Source organism: Neodiprion fabricii, chromosome 4, assembly GCF_021155785.1.
Source record: "Neodiprion fabricii isolate iyNeoFabr1 chromosome 4, iyNeoFabr1.1, whole genome shotgun sequence".
NCBI classification, from domain to species: Eukaryota; Metazoa; Arthropoda; class Insecta; order Hymenoptera; family Diprionidae; genus Neodiprion; species Neodiprion fabricii.
In genome coordinates, this window is record NC_060242.1 from 38896202 (window position 1) to 38917601 (window position 21400).

Consider the following 21400-nt stretch of genomic DNA (forward strand, 5'->3'; position numbering starts at 1 on the left):
ATTTAAAATTTTTGATATAAAAATTTACATACATATTGTGGTAACATTACACTTCATCCTGATATATTTTATTTGGAAAAATTGTGATTTTTGAATCTGATATAGCCGATTTCCGGGAGCACCTCTAAAAAAAGGCGTCTTGTCGTGAGCAAGATATCTCTGAACTGGATCGTCCGAAGTAAAAAACCAAAAAGATTTAATTTATATACGTTATTATCTGGTCTTTCATCGAAGGAATAAGCAAAATATTAATTTTTAACAATACGGCGGCTTCTCAAAAGAAAAAAACAAAAAAAAATATTCGATTTTCCATAAAGATTTTCGCCTTAGTTTGTTTATAAAATAGATAATATTTATCGATGAGAAAAAACCTTCGATCAAGGACTGAAAAATATATCCATAAAGCTTAGGTAACAAATTGCGACTGATCAGTTAATCCGTTTCCGAGAAATCTTGCCTACCGAGTTTGAAAACATGATTTTGAGAAAAACGCGTTCAAAATTTCAAAAGCTCATTCAAACGCTCCGGAACGTCTTTGAAAATTTGCGCGTAACTTGGAGAATATTCGTCGGATTGACAAGAAATTTTCTATGCGTATACTTGAGTGTACGTGTACGTTACGAAAATGAAAATAAACTACTTAATCAAAACCAGACAACCGATCAGATCCTTACAAATTAAAAGCTACATAGCTCGGATAATTTGCTGTATGGAAGTTTGCCTGCAGTCGATTAGCAAGATATACGAATTAAAGCGGCGTCCGTCGGCCAATTGTGAGAATTGATTGTGAGCGTCAAATCGCGCGGCGATTATTATAACGAAGGTCGGAATGACAGCCTGAGAAAATCATTTACAGAGCCGTATATACGCATGGATTCGTATACGTTGGTCTCGTACGCAGTGCATGGCGTTAAACCGAGGTTCCATTCAAGGGATCTTGAATTGAATTGATGCGGGCAACCACACGCAGCTTAAATATTAGTCTTTCCTCCGGCGGTGCAGCGGGATGAACGGGTAAATCAGACATCGCTCGGCCGTGTCGGTGAATGGGCAAATATTCAAATTAGGTAGGTACCTTTACACGAGTTCCCCGGCTCCTGCCCCCGCTGACAATAAAATACTCTCCGTATGCAATTATACAAGGTGTTAATGCGCTCACAATGGAACCGGCCTGCCAACCCTTACGTACGAAGAAGATCACGCATCCCACACATTGTAGATACAGAATAAAGTGCGGTGGGATCCGTGATGATTCCCCGTCGTACACGACAAGGTTCGTTACCTTTTCACCTAATTTTTGCTCGATACAACATCCGCGGGCAATTTATTTCGACAATTTTCAATGCGATTGCGGGATACACTGAGAGAAATTTTTAGTTCCGGTTACCGCTCAGTCCTTGACTATTTTCATTTTTTAAAATCGAAAAATGTACCTCTAGGTAAAAAATGAAAATTAGTTTTCTAGCTGTTACCGGAAAGTCTGGTATCCGTTACTATTCTTTCTCGTTACGATCACTGTTGCTATATTTTCTTGCAACTGTTGCGAAAATTTAACGATTGTGCAACGATAAATTGACGTTGAAGCCTTGTTTAACTAAAAGAGTAGAGTAAACCTCAAAAACTGATTTTGCGTTGCAATTACCAAAAACAGATCGACGATAGCGCAAAATGTTTAGGCGTACCTCGTTTTTCGTAATTCCAACAATATTCGAACAGTTTTTTCAACGATACCTGTTTTATTCAATTTTTCTAGTTACTGTGAAAAATGAAATTTTTCTCAGTGTATTTTTGAAGAACCTGAAACGGAGTTTTAGGCCTCGTTTGGATTTGAAGAAAATTTCGACGTTTTATAGGCTTGTAACAATATTACCTATATTAGACCTTCCGGGATAGGGAAACACTGAATAATAAAAGATCACATATTTTAATCTCACAACTGCGCGTAAGTCTGAGGATCTGGAGGGTGTAAATGAGATTTAAATTCGATTCGGTTAATCCGAACAACAAAGAAATAAAGGGTTGAGAAAGGTTCAAGGAAGTCCTAAAATCTCGACTCTGGAAATTTGCGATGGAATAGCAGGAAGTTTCATGAAGATAAATGCTCGTTCAGTATATTTCTGATTTCGGTGAAGTTGAACCGATGCTATCAGATTTTTGAAAAAAATTCCAGATGACTCAAAGCATGGATTCATATTGTCTACATTCGATGTACAAAACCTTTTAAATCACTTGATCCCGACTCTTTATTAGACGTTTAATCGAGGATGTTAAGTGTAATTTTCTGTGAAAGAATTCACCCTGTATTAAATTTAAGAAAAATACCAGCAATCGGTCGACTCCCTTTACCAAACCCAATTGTTAGTAAAAATCTAAAAATCCGCTGATCAAATCAGCTTTTAGCCACATTCTACGTATAAATGTTACGCCTACATGCATCTGGTGCAACCGTGTCTCTCCATACCATAAATACGTGCCTATCCTGTGTAGTTTTCGGGATAAATGCATAAGTCCTATTTCGGATCGCCACCCGTCGGTCGCGTGTCGTCACTCGTCATCGCATGCGACGCGGTTGTATGTATACTTATGGCGCAGAGGGTGACGTGGTATGGTCCACCCTGTCTTGTAGTTTGTATGGATATTCAGGCCGCCCCATTTTAATCGTTATGTACAGTCGAACACCCCCGAAGTTGATTGCCAGGATGCAATAATTTTCGGATCGAGGTTCGCGCTCTTCTTCGATCCAATTAAATGTACTGATCGGCAACGATTTTTACCAAATAAGAAACGGAATCATGAATAACGTAAATAGACAAGAAGTTAATTTGTCAAAATTGATGGGGTACATTTCACTTGTTGAAATTGCAAACCATTTTGGAAAGCAGTCACACTCTAAAACCGTTTGAAATCATTCCAAATCACTTGAAATCACTTAAAATCACGTTTAATCGTTTAAAATCGCGTGAAATTTTGTGAAATCACAAAAAATCACACGTATATTCACTTGTTGAAGTCACTTGGAATTGGTTGAAATCGCATGAAATTGTATGAAGTTTTTTTAAAATTGCTTGAAATCATTGAAATCATGCAATCGTTTGTCACTCAATCTACGAGTGAATACCCCCTCGGTCAAAGTACAAAGTTTGTTCAAGAAACATCGTACAGCGATTGTTTCGAATTTCTCATTGGTGTTGAAGAAATTCCTTTCTTTTTTTGCCCTGATTTTTTCCGGAAATTTTGGTGATTAAGAACGTAGAATTTACGAATAAAATCATGATTAAATTAGATTAGCTCTAGTTTTTTAGTTATTCTAGTACTATAAGGAGGGGGACGGTTTCTAATATCATATAATCATGATCTCATTCGTTAATTATTCTTCAAACTATTTTTTATCGCTAAGCTATGTAACATTTTTTTGATAAGCTTTACATATTACACAAAAAAAAAAAATCGAATATTTCATCTAAATACTTCTTTTGTTTATTCACGTATGAAAATGTCGATAAAATAAATAATTAGAGTTCCAGTTTCGAAAAACTACGCTTACTCTTGGGGTCGTTGACATCAAATCTTACCAAGACCGCACTTAAATATCAAGGGCAACAAAACCACCGCTGACCAGTGTCTTTAACGTGGGTGAAAATTTGAATAGGAAAATTTCCTAAAGTCTGAAATATTCTTGAACGCGATATTCCGATTTTCCAACACATTTGCATGCGAAAGTATGCGCCACCGGGGTGAAACGGGTCCGTCCCTCCCCGTGTCCGTCACCCGGGTAATAGAGATTTCACGCCGCGGGCCCCTCTCGAGTTCTCACAGTCGGGGTCCCCGGGTCGCCGTTTAAGAATTGGCCTGGTTGAAAGGCTGGTTCGGTTCCCGGTCCCTTTGGGCCGAGGCATAATTTCTCCCTCGATGAAGAACCGCCCCGGCGCGTGCCCCTAAGTATCTGTTTATAGTCACTGGGGATCAATTTGTTTGCCAAATTATTTATTGGTCAAATATGCTTACGAGGTTACACGAGTGGTTGCGGACAAACGGGATGTATAATGCCTGTACCGGAATATCTATTTACTCCTTTTATTTTTCTATATAACGCTGCGGTGATTGCGATGCGGTCGCGATTTGCGGGAAAGGTAAACATTCCAAGCCCCTCGATGATTTTTTTTTTTATCAAACTCGGAGTACGTGAGATAAATTGTCGATTTTACGTGAGGGAATATTAAAATATGTTGAGTTTGATTTATTTTGTGACATTTTTTGATTATAACAAATTAAAATACTATGTTTGCTTATACCTAAACGTTTAAGTAAACATGTGACAGATAATGACAGACACCATGTGATGAAATGATTAAAAAAAAATGTGTAATTCTATTTAGTTGCCATTATTCACAAACGTTGGAGAAAATAAAAGTTTTTATTCTTTGTTGATGTATGTGGGGCATTTTATAGGTAATCGAACTGACCAAGGCCTTCTCAAAACGTATGATATTGAATCCTTGTCAACAGGTTTTTTCTTTTTAGCTAATAACAGTACCTGTATGTGATTTCTTGCAGATTTTTATTCGATAACGTTTACAGTTGATAAAATATATACAAAAACTAAGAATGTCCGAGTTTCAATTGACAATGAGTATAATTCTTAAATTAAAACTCACTTAAAACTGAAACTTTCACGTCCTGTACATTACTCTGTGCGGGCTACATTTTTTGAATTATACTTAATTGTTTAATATATTTTATAAAATGCCAACTTTTAAACGTTTTCGAAGAAAAATCTTGAATATAATCACAGATACTATCATTGTCTGAAAAAAAAACAAAAAAACATTTTACGAAGCGTGAACCGGTTTGGCGAGGTAGATTACACGTGTACGGAATGCACCATATCCCATACGTGTAATACGAATCAGTCGCGGTGCGGTGTCGATATTTTTAAAATACTTGAATGGTATAATTCTTGCTGTCCGCGACGACAATTTCGCAATTATCTTTGACGAAGATGCCCGAAACCCAGCCAAACTGGCCCTCCTTCGTTCCCTTGGATCCCAAAACTCTTAGCAGTTCACCTGTGGCTGTAAATATCTGAACTCTCCCATTACCGGAATCGCCGACGATCACGTTTCCCTTCGGGTCCAGCGTCACTGTCTCCGGAGATCTGCAGTCATAATTTAAATCGGCATTTATTATCGGAATTCGTTCACAGAAGGTTGACAATTTTATTATCAATTTAATACTAACCTCAGCAGCCCTCTATGCGTTCCTGGAGTTCCAATGGTGCGAAGAAGGTTCGCGGCGTGGTCGAATATCTGGATAAATTACGATTTGGATAAAGTTTACGAGTCCCGATTTAAAACGACTCAAAAAAGAAATCCTAATGTCCAAATACCATCCACTTCCAAACCTCGCAATTTCAAAACCATTAGAATAATAATCTATACGTTAGAAGTAGGATGTACGAAAAGTTTCCACACAAGCGTCACCTTTATTTTGTGATTCCCACAATCAGCGACGACGATCACAGTTTCCGAAACTGCGACGGCTGTGGGCTGATTGAAGTGCGTAGCGTTATTCGTGATTTCCACCCCAGCTTTGGTCAGGACGGTTTCAGCGTTCCCGGTCGGTCCGATGGTTGCGAAGGTTGCACCGTCGGGTGTCAAGATATGGATTCGGTCGTTTCCCGTGTCCGCAACGTAGAGTAGATTCCTCGAGGGGTGAGCCGCGATTCCCTCAGGACTACGGAGTTGCCCGTCGCCTTGACCCTTCGTGCACAGCCGCCGGAGAAGCGTTCCCTTGCTGTTGAACACGTGGATGCAGTGCTTCCACTTGTCTGTCGATCGGAATGACAATTACGAAATTAGATCAGTGGATGGAACATAGCTAAAAGTCCAAAACATTCGTGAACTCGTCGTCAAATTGCGGCTGTTTTTCCTTGACCCTTTAATTCACGCTGGGACGCTCAGCGTCCCACCTTTTTTTTTTTTTTTTGCAGCTTTTTACTTATTAAACTATTTATTTGGTAACAACTGCAGAGTTTTTTGGTACCACATGGGCCCTGAAATATTTTTAAGTCTAAAAAAAATATCAAATTCATTTATTTATTTATTGACAAAATAGCACGTGTCAACGAATGGTCGAAATTCGTACTTTTTGACGAAAAATAGTATTTTCTGCTAATCTACCGTGAAAATCTGAATGCGAATTTTTACACAAACTTAATGTACGCCAAAAAATGTAGCTTCGGGTTGGTTTTTTTAGTCCGCCATATTGGATCCGCCGTTTTAACTTTTGAAAATTTCGAGTTCAGATTCGTAATCAGCGACCCCATAAGCCCATGTATGCAAAATTTCAAGTGAATCGCATGTAAGGAAAAATGTATGCATGAAAAGGTTAAGGATATAATCGTTGGTAAACATTATAGCTTGCAGTACAGAAAAACAGTGTCAGGAACTGTTTCTGTGATCATATGTTGTCTGCGAAACAGTCTCAGCAAATCTGTAGATTTTCATCAAACTGAATAAGATACAGGTCAGCCGAAACGTTATCCAACCATTTGGGTTATTTGTTATTTCCATGATGCGCACTATAGGGATTCCTAATTGTAAGCAAATCAGAGTACAAGTCCACCCTAAGCAGCTCCGATACACTACTCCGATGCTGTTTTGTTAGCACGCGGATGATGGGTGCACTCCGAAACTAGCTGCCAGCGCTAAAAACTCCCTAGGACAGAGTCAGAGCTACTTACGACCTCGGCAGTGCAAAAGAGACAAAAGATTATTGACAGTCTGGGAGTTAATTTCGGAACGCGGCTGACGTCGTTCCGGAGAAACTCTGAACTGCTCAGAGTGGTCTCGTACTCTGATTTGCCTATACTTAGGGGTCCCTATAGGGCGCATCGTGGCAATAACCTGGTATACTGTTATTGTTTTCCAAGTTCCCGACTATAGTTGAAAAAGCTTGTGAAAATGGATTCTACGAGAAGAAGATATCGGGCCCCATCAGTCGCAAAAATACTCACAATGTGAGGCGAGTAACTCTTTTAATTTTTGGTGAAATTTCCGGTTTCCTAGATTTCTGAAATGACTTTCTCTCTTTCTTTACTCTGTACTTCTTACATCTTTTTTACTTTCAGTTTGTATCGTGTAGCTTGATGAATATACTTACCAGTGACGAAAAGCTCTTCGAAGTCTTCGAGGAAGGCGACACCCTGGGGAGACATCATACCCTCATGCTGTATGCGTCTGTGTACTCGGTACTTCTTGTCGAGGACCAAAACTTGCCGAGTGCCCGGACAGGCCACTAGGAAATGTTTTTTCCAGGGGTCCATAGTGATCCCTGAAGGTCTCTGAACTATTCCCCGGCCAGCTACGATCCTCGGTGTAAAAGTTTTGCTCCTGTTTTCGAGGGTAATGTTTTATTTCTGTTGATCCCTCATTGTAGATTCACAAAGCTTGAAATCGTACAACTAATAAACAATATTTTGGGCACGGAGTATAAGAATGGTGCTAAAGCAAGCCATTTTTTGCACGTATCTTGGAGTAAAATTCATTCCGTTTACTAATTTTGGATCGTTATTTAACAGTTGAAAGACTCTATTCACTACAGACCTGTAATAAAACTGAGCAGTTTCCTCTGACGTGGCAAAATTTATCCTCTGCTTTTCGTCCTGATCGTCCAGAGAATCACTAATCTCTGGCTGCCAGTAAGCAACCGCTGTCATGAGTTCGCTTGCTCGTCGATGAAGAGCCAAGAATGTTTTGACCTGAAAATAAGCGCCGATCAGTAAGTTTCAAAAACTAGCATGAATTTTTGGAATGAAAACAATAAAACTTCTTCGCTTTTTGTGACATCGCTTATAAGCTCAATTCCTGAATAATCTTTCGTCGCAAAAATTCCCCGACAAACGAGCATTGCGCAATATTCGAAAAGCTGCATAAGTATCTATAGGTATATCTTGTTTGTTTTTCAATCCGCGACGTGCATATCAATTATAACAACGGAAACAAACGGCATTCGGTTTCTAACATAGGTGTAATTTTATCGGGTAACGGGGGCACGTGATTGAGCGTAGACGAGTCGCGAGAAGGCAAAACGAAAGCAAACCACCGTCAAGCCTATTTTCGGTACACGTGCAGCATCCCTCGTTGGATTTCGGGTGCCGATCTGCTCCCGATGGACGTCGTTCCACCCCCGACGGCCAGCGCACGCGTCGCCACGCGACCCGCTCCTCGAAGGGGGGAAGAACACTCGGGAACACGCGGATCTTCTCTGTCCTCGATTGCCCGCAATTTAGTGCCGCATCAACGCATTCGAAACGCACTCCGCAGCGCTCCTAGGTACACATAACCGACCGCAGTATCTATCCATCCTCGAGAACGGCATGTGTCACTTCCATTCCAAAGTTAGCCGCATTGCACATTCGCTCGATTGGCAAACCACCGATATTTATCGCTCGTGCAGAAAGCTGCCGATGGTCGAACAACATTAAAGTACCGGACCCGACTATCGTCATATCCTGCAAAATACTGGGAAGCCTGAAAAAAGTTCATTCAAAAAATTTCCGTATATACTTGTCATTCAGAAAGTTTGAAAATTACTAAAATAAAATTCTATGCTTATGTTCAAAGGATGGTAAACAATTGTATTTCAATTCAATTCAACCTTATCAAAGCGTAAAATTTCTAAAATCTAACCATATTGGGCGTTTTCCGTGAAACTCACTACTCAACGCCCGTCAATAGGCAATCGAAGCTACATTTAGAATACACTTGGTTGCCTATCTACAGGCGTTAAGTAAAAAAAAAATTTCGAATTTGTTACACGTTTCTTTATTTACCGATGTTGATCGGCGAGATGAACAAAAAAAACTCCTTATACAATGGAATCTTGTTTCTTTTTTCACTTTCAACACGAAATTTCGCAGAGAATCGTGGATCATTCGAAAACAATCTGTTACCCCGTATGGGTATAAGAAATCGGTTAAAGAGTAGAATGGCGCTGACTGCTACACGAGTGGGGTTGTTACTTGCTGCAGTAAACATAGGTATTAGAAGCCAAACGACATGCGAGTTAGTTACAGGTCAGTTCATTTTCCCAGGGGCTCCGAACACGCGGCTAATGCGCAGGGGAGGCCCTCGACGCAATATGTCACTGTGGCTAATTTGGGGCATAACCGGCCCGGACCCGATCTAAGCATCGTCGCACCGCTTTCAATTACCCATCCGAATGATTACTCGTTATCGCGTTTTCCGTCGACGCGCAAAAGGAGTACCACGAAATGGTTTCTGCCTAGGTAAGTGCTCGCTACTTGCGAGTTGAACAAGGCGTTCGGTACTGTGGATGGGATGATAAAAAAGAGTAATCGTAAAATCTGCAATTCTCCTAAAGGCACTCATGATAATGACGATACAGATTCTATGATGGTATCAGCGATCATTTCAAACGATTTGTCAACAAAGCGATGGCCGATTTTTTTCTCGTGGGATTTGTCATTCAAATGGTAACACTGGAAACTTTTTTCAACCACTGTGTACACTCCAACCTCGAGAATATAAGTGTGTTTAACAATTCCGGACCTTTGTTTATGTTCAAGAATATATACCTGTGTATTTTTCATCGTCCATGATTCGTAATTACTGTTTACTTCCTGTTTTAGTATTTATCGCACTTGTGATTTTCGCTTCGTAAATGATTTTCTAAAAATGAGGATAAAAATATATGACATGTGCAGTAATACAAGTTAACAGAAAGCGTGGATTGTGGTTGACTTTATGCGTTGCCTTCCGAAGTGTGTGGATTGGATACACCGATTGCGGATGTTTCTGTGTGAGAAGTGTGCGGATGACGTGAATTATTAGAGCGTTCTGCGGAGAGTTTGAGGGGGGGGGGGGGGGGAAGCAGTTCAGGGTGTGGCCTAGACAGAAGCGAGGGCGTGCCACTGAAGGAGCCCGAGGAGCGAAAGTAAATTGATTTGTTATGGAATCCCGTGAAGCGGCAGTGAGCTTTTATTCGCCGAGCTAAAATATGCGTAAAAATACTACACGCATACACTAACGTTGACATAGAATTTTACAGTATTTAATTCATGCTGTATAATAGTTAGCTTGAGAACAAAGGAAACATTAATAGGCTGTTGAAAGTCTCAAAAATCATTGCGTAAAAGGAAACTTGGTCAGGCATTTAATTCTGAATTCGTTTTTTGGATCAGGAATTTGAATGATGCTAAAAATGAGAAAAAATCATTGGGAAAAGCGCAGGATACGAAAGTGGCAGGCTCGTTATCCATATTGTTTCACGATTTGAACAAAGAGTCAAGCAATAATCTTGCTTCATTTAACACAAATCGAACTATTATAAGCTTTGTAAACTCAGCATAAATTTATACAAAGTAAATAACTTCATTGATTCAAGTAAAAATTTGTGTGCAGCAGATGAATTATTTCGTATATTCTCTCGCGACAAAAGTTTAGTAATTAGTCCCAGCCCTTAATTTTGTTGGTGGTAAAAATGGTGTCTTATCGCCAAGAGAAATCTTTATTTAATGCGGTTACTATTTCCGTTTTTCATTATAATCGGAAAATATAGTGTTTGGTAGAAAATAAAAATGCGTTTCGTAGCGGCAACCTGAAAATCAAGTCCGAATTATCATTCTTTATGACGATCGTTACTCAGACCATATTAACTCGCCATTTTAGCGATACTCATTTTACTAAAATTTTCTCCCAACTGTACAAAGAATGTAATCATTCCCGGTGAAAACCCCTGTCGCGACTCAAAAATATCTTAAAAACGGTATCGAAGGGTGGTTCGCGGGATCGTCTGGCTTTGCTGCCACCAGCAGCTTGCGCGCGTCCTTTTGCACACAGTAGTAATGGCCTGTCACTGCCAGACGCGACGAGCCATCGCGTTCCGAAAGGGATGCTGGGTAGGCGTTCCGCGCCCGTAGAAACGGAGATGCTCGAGTCGCACGTGCGCGTGTATACGGAAACCGGGTGTGTAGGTGAATGGCTGCTGCGTTTAACTACAGGTATCCGCATGTGTAACCGACCTGGTCTCGGTGTATAAGCTTCGTTCCCGGCGTTCACCGCTGATCAATAACGCCGCATTCCTCGGCCCGGTTGCTCAACCTTATGCATATGTATATCGAAGGTCATGCGCACCTTGCCAAGGAGTTTGTCAAATTTCACAAAACCAGAACTCTGGTCGCAGATTTTACGCCGTGAACATAGTCCAACTGACCTTCAAAATCGTTTCTTCGACAGAAGCTGTTCGCAGTTCCGTCTTTTAATATCCTAGCACGTAACCAATTTGTAGCCACTTTTACCATCGTGCGATTGCAGTATCGGTTATGAAGTTTTATCACATTATCACGAAGTATCTCAGTTATAGCTTTCCAGGAATTTTTATCCTCAGTGTTCGATATTCGTTAATAATTTATGGCTCACCTTCTCCTGATTGTCGGCGAGAGTGTCGAACTTGAAGCATTGATAAGCATCGACCTCCTCCTTTGTTCTTATTATCTTCCCTTTGAGCTCCTCAGCGAGATGTTCACCCTTTCTGGCCGAATCCTGGACTTGCTGTATTCTCTCTTCGCGCTCCTGCCGCAGTTCTCCGATTCGCAACTCGATGTCACGATCAATGTATTCCATCAGCTGATCAACCCTTGTCTGTAAAAATAGTTGAATCGATTATTTCAAGCAGCCCAATTACCGCATCACCGTTCGTTCACTCACCTTGTAATCTTGAATCCTGTGTTGAAAACGATCCGTCGTGTTACTGAGCTGCTCTGTGATGTTGCCGAGTTGCTCTTTGAGGTCGTCCATATGGGCGACCCAGCAAACGCTGCAAAATATCTGGAAAAAGGATCGACGTCAAGCTAGTTGCGCTTTCAGAAGAACGGAGCCCTGCGATCACTCACCTGTTTGCAGTGTTTGCATCTATTTTCCCTCGTGCACGCGGTCTCGCATTTAACGCACCGGATTTCCTGGACCACAGGCTCCGGCATAGACATCAGTGAAGACGGTCCCTGGACGAGGGATGACGGCTGATCTACGCAGGGCGCAAAGGTCACAACAGGACTCGAGAAGACCAAGTGTTCCAGACTCTCGCCACCAACGTTTCCCATCACTCGCAGAAGATTCTCGATGTACAGGTTCGTTGGTAGGTCACGAGGCACCGATTCGACCACCGTCAACTTGCAAAGCGGGCACTTGATCGTTCTTCCTGCAGGGAATACGATCATACTCAATCATAAAGTTTGCGCCGATTAAAGAGTCTGTCGCAATAGTGCCGCCCACCATCGTTTCCCAAGTAGTTAAGCTGCTCCTCCAAGCATTCGAGGCAGAAGGTGTGCTGGCACGGCATCATGCGTGGTGTACGAAGTCGTTCGAGGCAAATGGGACACTGTAGTAGGTCCTCGATCGCCCCAAGGGAAGTTCTGCAATGGTTTAGGAGCATAAGAGAGGTGCAAAGTACGTAGAGATCATTGCGCGTTTTTCGTTAACTTTATAAGCTGTGAGTGTCCGAACCCGTGAGATTTCCTTGAATCGTTGTTCCTGAGTTCCACCGTCGGTTGTTCAATGGCGGATTGACTGGAGTTGAAAACTGGCCGGGACTTGGATGCCTTGGGATCGGGACCCAGGATGAAGTCCGCTGGGAGTTCCGTCATTTCCTGCATTATAGCGCTGGACTCTTCGTGGTTTTCGACCGGTCGAGGATTTGTCGAATCGTGAGAAAGTGGCCTCTTGAATACCGACTTCCACTTCGAAGTCATTCTGGAAACGCTAATCTCTATATCAGATCAAAAACAACAGTACTTGCCAGTAGTCAGCACCGCCTCAATCTTATCAATTATGAATTGATTCGGTATCAAGTTATTATCGAAGAAGCATTTTTTCACGTCAACGCGATGAAATGAGAGGCACAATAATCATAATTTAGTATGATGCATTTGTATACTCTGTGACATGCGATAAAATGTGTGAAAAAATTTAGCTGGGTGTTATCCGTACGTACTTTGAATATAATTGATTGTAAATCGTACTGAATTCCTGACTAAGTACTAGGCCAAACCGTATTATGGAAGACCAGAAAAATAAAATATGATAAGGTACGTTTTTTTTTTTTAGAGTATTTTTGTAATCTCTCAAATCGCGCTACCTGCACTCCAAAAATTACGATGCTGACATCACGATCCATTTATGGTTTTTGAAGATAAACAATCCCAACTCAGGAAGTATAAAAAAGCCAATATTTTTTCTTCCATTGGCGACAATACAGGAATCTCAAATCGGAATGGAATCGTAAAGTTTAAATTAATCTTACCCGGGATTATTGGCCGCTGTCGGCCACGGGGCGTCTTTTACAGTCGATTTTAATGTACAGCAATAAGGTGAATGTATTACTGTACTGATCCAAAAGTTCTTTCGACGCGGAGGATACTGCTGATATCTCGATAAGCTAGATGTGATGAAAGACCGTCGAAATAACGGGACTGATTGTAACGTCAAAGGAAACGATATTTTCACCACGATAACAACGTTATCAAGTACACTTGTATCCACTAATCAGAAGATAACTTAAGAAAAAGTTGCTGTCTGTGTACAAGACAGGTTATCAGATCCAATAATCGATCGTATCACCATACTTTGAGTGTCAGCAACACTTTATACTTGGAAATGCTTTTTCGTGTAATTACCAAACGGGTTTACAAGTGCATGCACACACCATATATAGCGAACGCGCGTGTCAACGCGGTTATATCGGAATATGCGAGTTTCGATTATCGAACAGAATCAAATGCTGCAGTTTAATTCAGTACAGATTTCTTGCGTCAGTCGGTAGATTTAAAAATACAAAGTATATTTGTGTTTGAGATTTTTATATGAAACTGGCTTCGTGATCAAGCAATCGAATTATCGTGGACAGTCAAAGCTTCACAGCAAATTTTGAATTAAAGAAATCTCGAGACTTCCCGCGTCTGAAATTTAATTAATTATTAACTTGCCTGTAAGATTTCAGGCATTTTGGTAGTCGATATCTCTTGATTACAGCGTGTGCAGTGTTAGAGCCATTCGAGTTATTTGTGAATTCAATATTATTAAGGAACAAGCTGCTTTCACAAACTAATAATATTGATCCTAATAAACGATCTGAGCAAACATTTTATGAAAAGGTAGCAAAAAAGTTTCGAATTTCTCTGTTAAAAAATCAATTTGGTTTTTTTGAATTACCTTATAATATTGTAAATACACTTTCTTCTTTACGCGGAACAAAATACCAACAAAAATTATCGATCCTTCTGTGATAAAGGGTGCGTTTTGCTTCCTAATCTTCGAAAATGTTAGAACAAAGCTACTGATTGGCTGATTCTTGCAATACTGATCAATCAGACGAGTCTATCGGTTCTTTCGTTCTCAAAATGTGCCAAATAACACACATCCAATATCGCCAGGAACGGGAAGGAATTCGAAATTCTTTCAAACTCTCTCGATGTTCGAGATAAATCGAAAAGCGATAGAATCGATCTTAAACCAGACTCGACGCTCGAACGGTTTGACGTGTCGCCATGTTTGTTTTTCGGTCAGCGGATTGAAAATAATAGAATGTAAGCGATGAGGAGAGGAGCGTATTAACTTATGCAGTTGGAATAAAGTCTGCGATTATCCGTGGCTAATTACCGCGCGATGGTAGTGGAAATAAGGACGTTCATAAATGCATCCTCGCGGGGTGAAATTCGCGTGTGATCTGCGTGTAATAAACACGTACAATTAATGACAAGCTTGGATTTGGTGGTTAAATGGGTTTGCTACACAAAGTGCTAGTGAATCTGACAGTTCTCGCCGTATTCCTGATAGTCTTTTATTGCTTCCAAACGCCGAGTTCCGCCCCAGCGACATTTTATCGCAATACAGAACCCAGAAATGAACTTGCAAAAACACCGAACGTTTCGTCCGCCGTAGCCCTCGCATCTCGGAAGGAAATAAATGACGAGTACTATAATGTGTGGTGCATATTCACAAAGGTTACGTCAAACTCTCCCCTGAGGAGGAAATTCAAAATATTTACCGCCTCTATGCTCAAACTGACCTCCGTCAACCTCGCTTTTCACGTCATCAGCGATCCAGCTAGTCGCGAAATCGCTGAACCCCTTATTCGGGGAGTCATCGCCACGTCTGGAAAATCTATGAAAGTATGTACTTTTAAGGATGAATAGGATCGACAGTCCGCATCAAAATTCAAGAAAATAGAAAGAACCGTTTGCAAAAATCTCCAGCGATTTCACCTGCGTCGTTACTAGTGATCACGAACGAAGGGAAAATTCTCACTACATGATAGAAATTATTTTCATCAAATTCAAATAAAATCAGCTAAGATATCAAGAATTTGAGAAAAGGTTTTACTATTCTAACGTTCCAAGTGAATAAACTTTGGTACTTTTGATCCGATTCTAATATTTTGTGGCTTATTTTGTTCACCAAGAAGACCGCCAGAAATTGCTTTAAAAAAATCTATTCCCTAGCTTTCGATTCAGACTGTTGCTTTCATTCATTCTTATATTCATTACACACATCCTCCACTTACGGGATCCTTTGATCTTTGAATTTGTATTTCAGGCAGAAATTCAAGAGTGTAACTTAAAGAGATATGAAATTTCTAGGCGCACTTACACCCCTCGAAAGTTCTATAAATTTGAGTGAACCTTGATTACCCAGTTTTAATTTGCGTGATATTTTCAGGTAACGTACTACGACGTGCATGTGCTGGCTAAACAACTGGAGGATATTGTGTCGACAATGTCGCCGTACTTCAGCAGTAACCCAGGAACCTACTACTCTGACGCGCTCTTCTTTCTTTCTCTTGGACTGCACAGGATAGCGCCAGAGAATCAAAAGAAGGCCGCCATGTTTGATGCGGATACAAAATTTCGAACAGACATCAAAGAGCTATTCGAGGAGTTTAATAAATTTGGGCCTGAAGCCTTGTTCGGCCTAGCACCTGAACTGACTCCCGTCTATCGGCACGTTCTTTATTTATACAGAAGCAAAAACCCTGGCACCTTGTTCGGAGAACCTGCTTACCTAGGCGGTTTTCCAGGGTTTAATAGCGGTATGGTACTTTTCAATTTCGAAAAGTTGCGAGAATCTCTGGAGTACGATAACATACTCAGCATGGACAGCGTCGACCATATGACCCAGAAATATTACTTCAAGGTTTGTACAATCCTGACTGTTTTCACAATTACGTCAAGGTATTTTCGAAATGTTTTTATATCATTTGGCATTGTGAGAAAAGCGTGGAAAGAGAATAAATTTTAGTACCTATTTTATATCGCTCACCTGCTGGGGTATTTAATTTTTTTCCATATTGGCTCATCTTTGGGAAAAAACATTGCCACACAGTAGGGGAACATTTCGTCGGATTCTTTGAAGCAAATATTTGTCGACATGTTGAATAAATTCTTCAAGCACCTTGAACTCCACAGACATGTGCAACAAAAGTAACAAATGTTTACAACTTTCTATTCCTATTTGATTCTACGTTAATCACTTTGCACGTTATTCAATAATCCAGTTTTGAAAAACGTTGACAAACTCGAATTATCTAATCGCAAGCAACTTGAATAGTCATTCACAGTCGAGGCACACATCTGTGAATATAACTTTCATCTGCTTTATATCTTCGTATCTACACTGATAGTGGGCCATTTTTTCTATACAAATAATAAAATTTGTAAATACGTCCAAATTCCGGCTGTTCCTAATCCTTCAGGTGGTGGTGTTGTGGTAAATTTTGTTTACGTTACATTGCAAGCTTGTCTAATTTCATTTTGCAGGGTCATTTGGGGGATCAAGATTTCTATACTATTCTGGGTATGGAGCGGCCTGAATTGATCCACAAGGTGGACTGTGGTTGGAACAGGCAGCTGTGCACGTGGTGGGGAGAGCATGGATACTCCGATGTGTTTGCCAACTATTCTCACTGTGATGCAAGAGTCAAACTTTGGCACGGTAATTGCAACACGGCAATTCCTGATGATTAACTGCAATGAGTCAAGCAATTTTAAATAAAATTCAATAACTATTTAAGTATTATGGCAAATGAGATAAAAGTTTGTTATTAAAAATGTATGGACGCACTAGAGATATTTTGTAAAAAAGTAAAACGTAATTATAGTTTATATTATATATATATATTATACATACACACACACACAATCGACTCTGTTTTAACACTTTTTTCCCTATGCTTCATTTCCTTTCCTATATTAGTTGAGGTGTTCTTTTCAACTATCTTGCCTGGTGAAGGTAATATCTTCGTTTTTGCGATCTAAAGTTTTGGAAAATAAGTTTCATCAGGTTACATTTACGTGAATTATTCAATGTTTGATACATCATTTTTGATTAACTTTAATATGACTATCAGTTATAAGATTTATAACTTACATAAATAGATATTACATACAGTTCTTTTTTCTTGTTTTTTTTTGTTTTCTTTTTTTTTCTTTTTTTTTCTTTTCTAGTTGTATACAGGCTGAAATGAAATACAGTATCAACATAATAATAAGTTTTCTTTCATCATCATCAACACAATATATTTACAGAAGATAATAGATATGTTTTAATCTTTGCTTTTTAAGGGTGTTGCCTCTTACGTTGACCTTGATCCTGTCAAATCTAATACTACATAGCAAACAATGGCATAATAAACGTGGACACAATCGTATTCATATGTAATTATTACATATAAAGACTATTTATGTGTTTCAGGATAACTTGTTAAATTTACACAATGAATCTCATTAGAATCGAAGCATCGAACAAACGATAGTTGCGTAACATGTAATCATAATTTCATATCGAAAAGTCTGCTGGATTCAAACATAATAAATCAATATTTTGCGTTTACTGCCGTGTTTTCAAAGCAATTTTTTGGATTGCAAAATTACAATCGAAGTAAGTATATGCAACTGTTTTCTATTAATGTTTAAATATAACTGGATCATCGGTTCTAACTAACTAACTACGGATAAATATATGCAATGTTTAGTATAAGTGTTAGTTAAATAATTAAATTGATTATATCACGCATTATGTACGTACGCATCGTGTGGTAATCCTTAAATTAATATATTATACATTCACCATCAATTTTATAGAATTATTGTCAAATGTAACAAAATGACGCTTTGGTAGAACTAAAAAACAAACTATATGTATATCATGTGTATATAATAATAATAGACACTTCATGTGCATGATTGTCCTTTCGTTAAATATAATGTATATAACGGCGAATGTTAATGACCATAAAATAATAACTGAAAATAATAACTCGTACTTTTTTTAACACACTTTTTTTTCAATGCTTTTTCCCTCCTCGTTTTTCTAGTATAAGTAAATTCTGTCTGGGTACAAAGTTTTACGCTTTTACTTACGTCTTCTCAGTCGTCTTGCGAGCATTATTTTTCGAATAATATCGCTCCAAAGTATCCTATACAGAACATGACTAAATACACACCGTAAAGTAGCACCTAAAGTGGAAATAAATTCACCACGCGTTAATTCAATATTAATTCAATATATATATATATATATATATTATATATATCTACGTACCTGTATATGTATATTATATACACACATGAATTCCTTTACTTTATGATACATACACGTTATATATGCAGATGGAAAGAAATGACTAGTAATCCATATATTTCGAGTTTAGTATAGCTATAATAGATTAGTTTTTGCGTTGTATTAAATGACCATATTCATTCCTTTCCATGTACCGCTTCACCTTACATCGTCCGATTGATTGACTTCGCAATTAACGCCATACTAAATTTATAGAAAATAATTATTCAAAAATAATCCAACTCTATGAAGATTTTTGAAAAATTACGTACACCTGGCTGATAATTGTGAGCAATGTAGCGTTGCAGAATTACTCGCTGGCGCTCGCTTAGCTATGTACAAATCGCGAACTTGAGCCACCACCAATGTTGGTATTCCTTCGTGAAACCTGGTCAACAAGATTATCAACGAATTATTACTCCAAGACGTAATTTACAATCGGATGAATACATGAAAATTAACGATTCTTGAAATTTAATCCGTGCAAAATAAACCCAACAGACATAATGAATGAAATGTGAGAAACCGTTGGTTTAGTCAAAGCTCATCATCCTTGATCTTGAATTGATATAACTGTACAATGATTATCATACTCACATGTCGCAGCTGTCCAGATCCACCAAATCCCCGAATAGACTCCAAAAGATCGTTCCTCGGGTCGGCTGCAACAATCATAGACTTTGGTCTTGCATTGGCGTTGGTGCTTTTTAGGGTGACGCCCGTTATGACGGGCATAGTTGGCGGCGGTTTTGGAATGTTGTTAGAGTTGCTGATTTGATTGTCTCCCTTGATCTGGACGACGGTTTTTCTCAGACCATTGTGGGCAGCTACATAATTCCCGTTCGAAATGTCGCCTATCGCGACTCTGTGGATGTGTGGTTTGTCTTGCGACAAAGTTACCGGCTCTTCCTCGGAAGGAACGACCTTGAATCCCTTGACAACGGGCATTAAAGTCCCCCGGCTGGTTCGGCGTGCAGTGCCCAAAACGTCGTGTTGAAAGACGGCGGTTCCGCGATTCGTGGGCGTAACGAAGTTCTTCTTCTCGGAGGCCACGGTCTTGTTCTCCCCCCTCTGCCCGTTCACCTCGTTTCGGAAGGAGGTTTGATTCTCCGATTCGTTATCCCTCCGTACGAGCGTTCCGCTGATGGAATTCTCGGCTCTTCGACCGAGGCTTCCAAACTTCGGCACCGGTTGCACACTTCCGTTTTGCTCCCTGGCGAACGCCTGTTTCAGTTCCTTAAAGCTCAGCGGTCTCGTGTCGACCTCGCTCTCGGTTGCGGCGGAGGCCTTGTTCGACTCCTCTTGGTTTCCGGTTCCATTAACGACCTCCGGCCTTTTTTGAGTCTCCTTTTCTCCCGAAATCGTTACCGAGGATTCGAACACAGCTATAGAAGCCGGCCTCTTGAAACCGGAGGCCGTAGTCCGAGTGATAAGCGTTCTTGCCAGCTCGTTTGGCTCTTTTCTATCGTGATTATCGACCGTAGATTCCTTCTCGGACCTCGATGATTTCGTCAGCGTATTTCTTACAACACTCGGCGTTACCGCTGTCTGAGATACCGCGTTTAGGACGGTTCTACTAACAGCGTTGCCCTCCTTATAATTCAGAGTCTTTGGAGCATCCTGTTGGATCCTCGCCGTTCCCGGAATTGGACTCTTTTCGAACTTGTAGTCTGTATCCGGTTTTATTTGAACTTTCGTCCTGGATCTGTCGGACCAGCTGCCAAGGTCTATAGCCGGTGGTCCTGCGTAGGTGTAACGCTTTACATGTGGTTCAATCGGCGCTGCAACGGGTGCAGGAGGTGTTGTTTGAGGACTCGGCTCTGCGGCTGTTTCTCCATTATTCGGGGATTTGACGGTTTCGACTCTGTTGAAACACGAGTTGATTAGGAAACTTTGAAGGATTTCAAAACTAGGATTTCGAAATATCGTATGATGTATAGTAGGGAAATTAGCTATACAAGTGCTGTAAAAATTTCAGGTTTGAGTATTTGAATATGTTTTAAGTATGTGTTAAGAGAAAGAATTTTATGCAACGCATGCGTCAGAAGTGCTACTACTTCTCGTGCCTGCCGAGAGTGGCGTAAGTGGCGCTTTACATGCAGGGACAGAATGAAGGTACTGCGCATGCGCAAATCCGCTCGACTTTAAATTCTCGCACTAGTGCTTTCCAAGGTCCGTAGATAATCGAATGGGCAAGGGAAGATCTTCGCATGGTTTGCCATTTTGGTTCCAATTCGTGTATAGTGTGTAGGTTTTATCCTACAGTCTGAACATAAATAAAATAAATATACCTCGGGCGCTACTTGCAATCGCCATTTTTGTTGTTACGGAAAATTCATCATTCTGCGACGAATCTTAACCTCTATCCACTCATCTATCTACGGACCTTGAAGTTTTCTATTTCTCGAGCTTGCTGCAGAAACAAGACTTCTCATAGATTTGTTGCATACACAGTTATGCCACACTTGTGCGAAAGCGCAACCACATGCACGCCTTGTGTCTCCTTGGTCGCAACTTCACAGCATGCGTATAATGATCATTTTCTCGCACTTGTATTACAATATTCTATATTACCTCACCTCGTTTCAACGGCAGAAGTGGGAGCGGCTTTTTCGGCCGTGCTTGTGTCGTCCGGCTGTGTTTGAGAGTCTTCAATCTGTAACGAAATGCCTCTTAGAACCTGAAAGTATGGAATACAACAATGAGAAACATGAGCCAGAGTACGAGATCGGGAATTCCGAGCCCCTCTTTATCAACGCCCCAAGCAG

At 40.2% G+C, this 21400-nt stretch overlaps 3 protein-coding genes across 8 annotated transcripts in view; 1 reads left to right on the forward strand and 2 right to left on the reverse strand.

The window, feature by feature from the left end:
* Positions 1-4049: 4049 nt before the first annotated feature.
* Positions 4050-16832, reverse strand: LOC124181198 (tripartite motif-containing protein 2-like). Of its 3 annotated transcripts, none has more exons than XM_046567519.1 (11): positions 16335-16832; positions 12525-12770; positions 12294-12433; positions 11915-12219; positions 11730-11849; positions 11442-11663; positions 7605-7759; positions 7162-7391; positions 5481-5827; positions 5239-5306; positions 4050-5155 (listed from the first exon to the last, which is right to left on the reverse strand). In XM_046567519.1, the coding sequence occupies exons 1-11, from the start codon at positions 16442-16444 to the stop codon at positions 4933-4935; spliced, it is 2166 nt and encodes a 721-aa protein (XP_046423475.1). In that variant the 5' UTR covers positions 16445-16832; the 3' UTR covers positions 4050-4932. The 3 variants fall into 3 exon arrangements, with proteins under 3 accessions (XP_046423475.1, XP_046423477.1, XP_046423476.1); XM_046567521.1 differs by lacking the exon at positions 16335-16832 and adding an exon at positions 13321-13469 and having other exon boundaries at positions 12525-12786; XM_046567520.1 differs by lacking the exon at positions 16335-16832 and adding an exon at positions 13321-13469 and having other exon boundaries at positions 4051-5155.
* Positions 14554-17457, forward strand: LOC124181201 (xyloside xylosyltransferase 1). The gene is made up of 3 exons (XM_046567524.1): positions 14554-15187; positions 15735-16208; positions 16832-17457. Exons 1-3 carry the CDS (start codon positions 14795-14797, stop codon positions 17036-17038), a joined length of 1074 nt encoding a protein of 357 aa, XP_046423480.1. The 5' UTR covers positions 14554-14794; the 3' UTR covers positions 17039-17457.
* A 92-nt stretch (positions 17458-17549) lies between these two features.
* The window catches only part of LOC124181197 (mucin-5AC), a 50149-nt gene continuing 46298 nt past the window's right edge, over positions 17550-21400 (reverse strand). For 2 of the 4 annotated variants that reach the window (XM_046567518.1, XM_046567516.1), the window contains 3 exons: positions 21212-21312; positions 19230-20496; positions 17550-19020 (listed from right to left, as the gene is read on the reverse strand). In XM_046567518.1, coding sequence (XP_046423474.1) covers positions 18961-19020; positions 19230-20496; positions 21212-21312 — 1428 coding nt within the window. In that variant the 3' untranslated portion in view covers positions 17550-18960. The remainder of the gene's footprint in view (positions 19021-19229; positions 20497-21211; positions 21313-21400) is intronic. The other 2 variants (XR_006870401.1, XM_046567517.1) reach the window with 2 other exon arrangements.

Excerpts from the sequence above, each read along its gene's own strand:
- LOC124181201 (XM_046567524.1), top strand. The coding sequence starts at position 14,795 with ATGGGTTTGCTACACAAAGTGCTAGTGAATCTGACAGTTCTCGCCGTA. Across the intron at positions 15,188-15,734 it reads CGTCTGGAAAATCTATGAAA|GTAACGTACTACGACGTGCA; the intron begins GTATGTACTTTT and ends TGATATTTTCAG. Across the intron at positions 16,209-16,831 it reads CCCAGAAATATTACTTCAAG|GGTCATTTGGGGGATCAAGA; the intron begins GTTTGTACAATC and ends TTCATTTTGCAG.
- LOC124181198 (XM_046567519.1), bottom strand. The coding sequence starts at position 16,444 with ATGTCGACAAATATTTGCTTCAAAGAATCCGACGAAATGTTCCCCTAC. Across the intron at positions 12,220-12,293 it reads TAACTACTTGGGAAACGATG|GAAGAACGATCAAGTGCCCG; the intron begins GTGGGCGGCACT and ends TATTCCCTGCAG. Across the intron at positions 5,307-5,480 it reads GTGGGAATCACAAAATAAAG|ATATTCGACCACGCCGCGAA; the intron begins GTGACGCTTGTG and ends TAATTTATCCAG.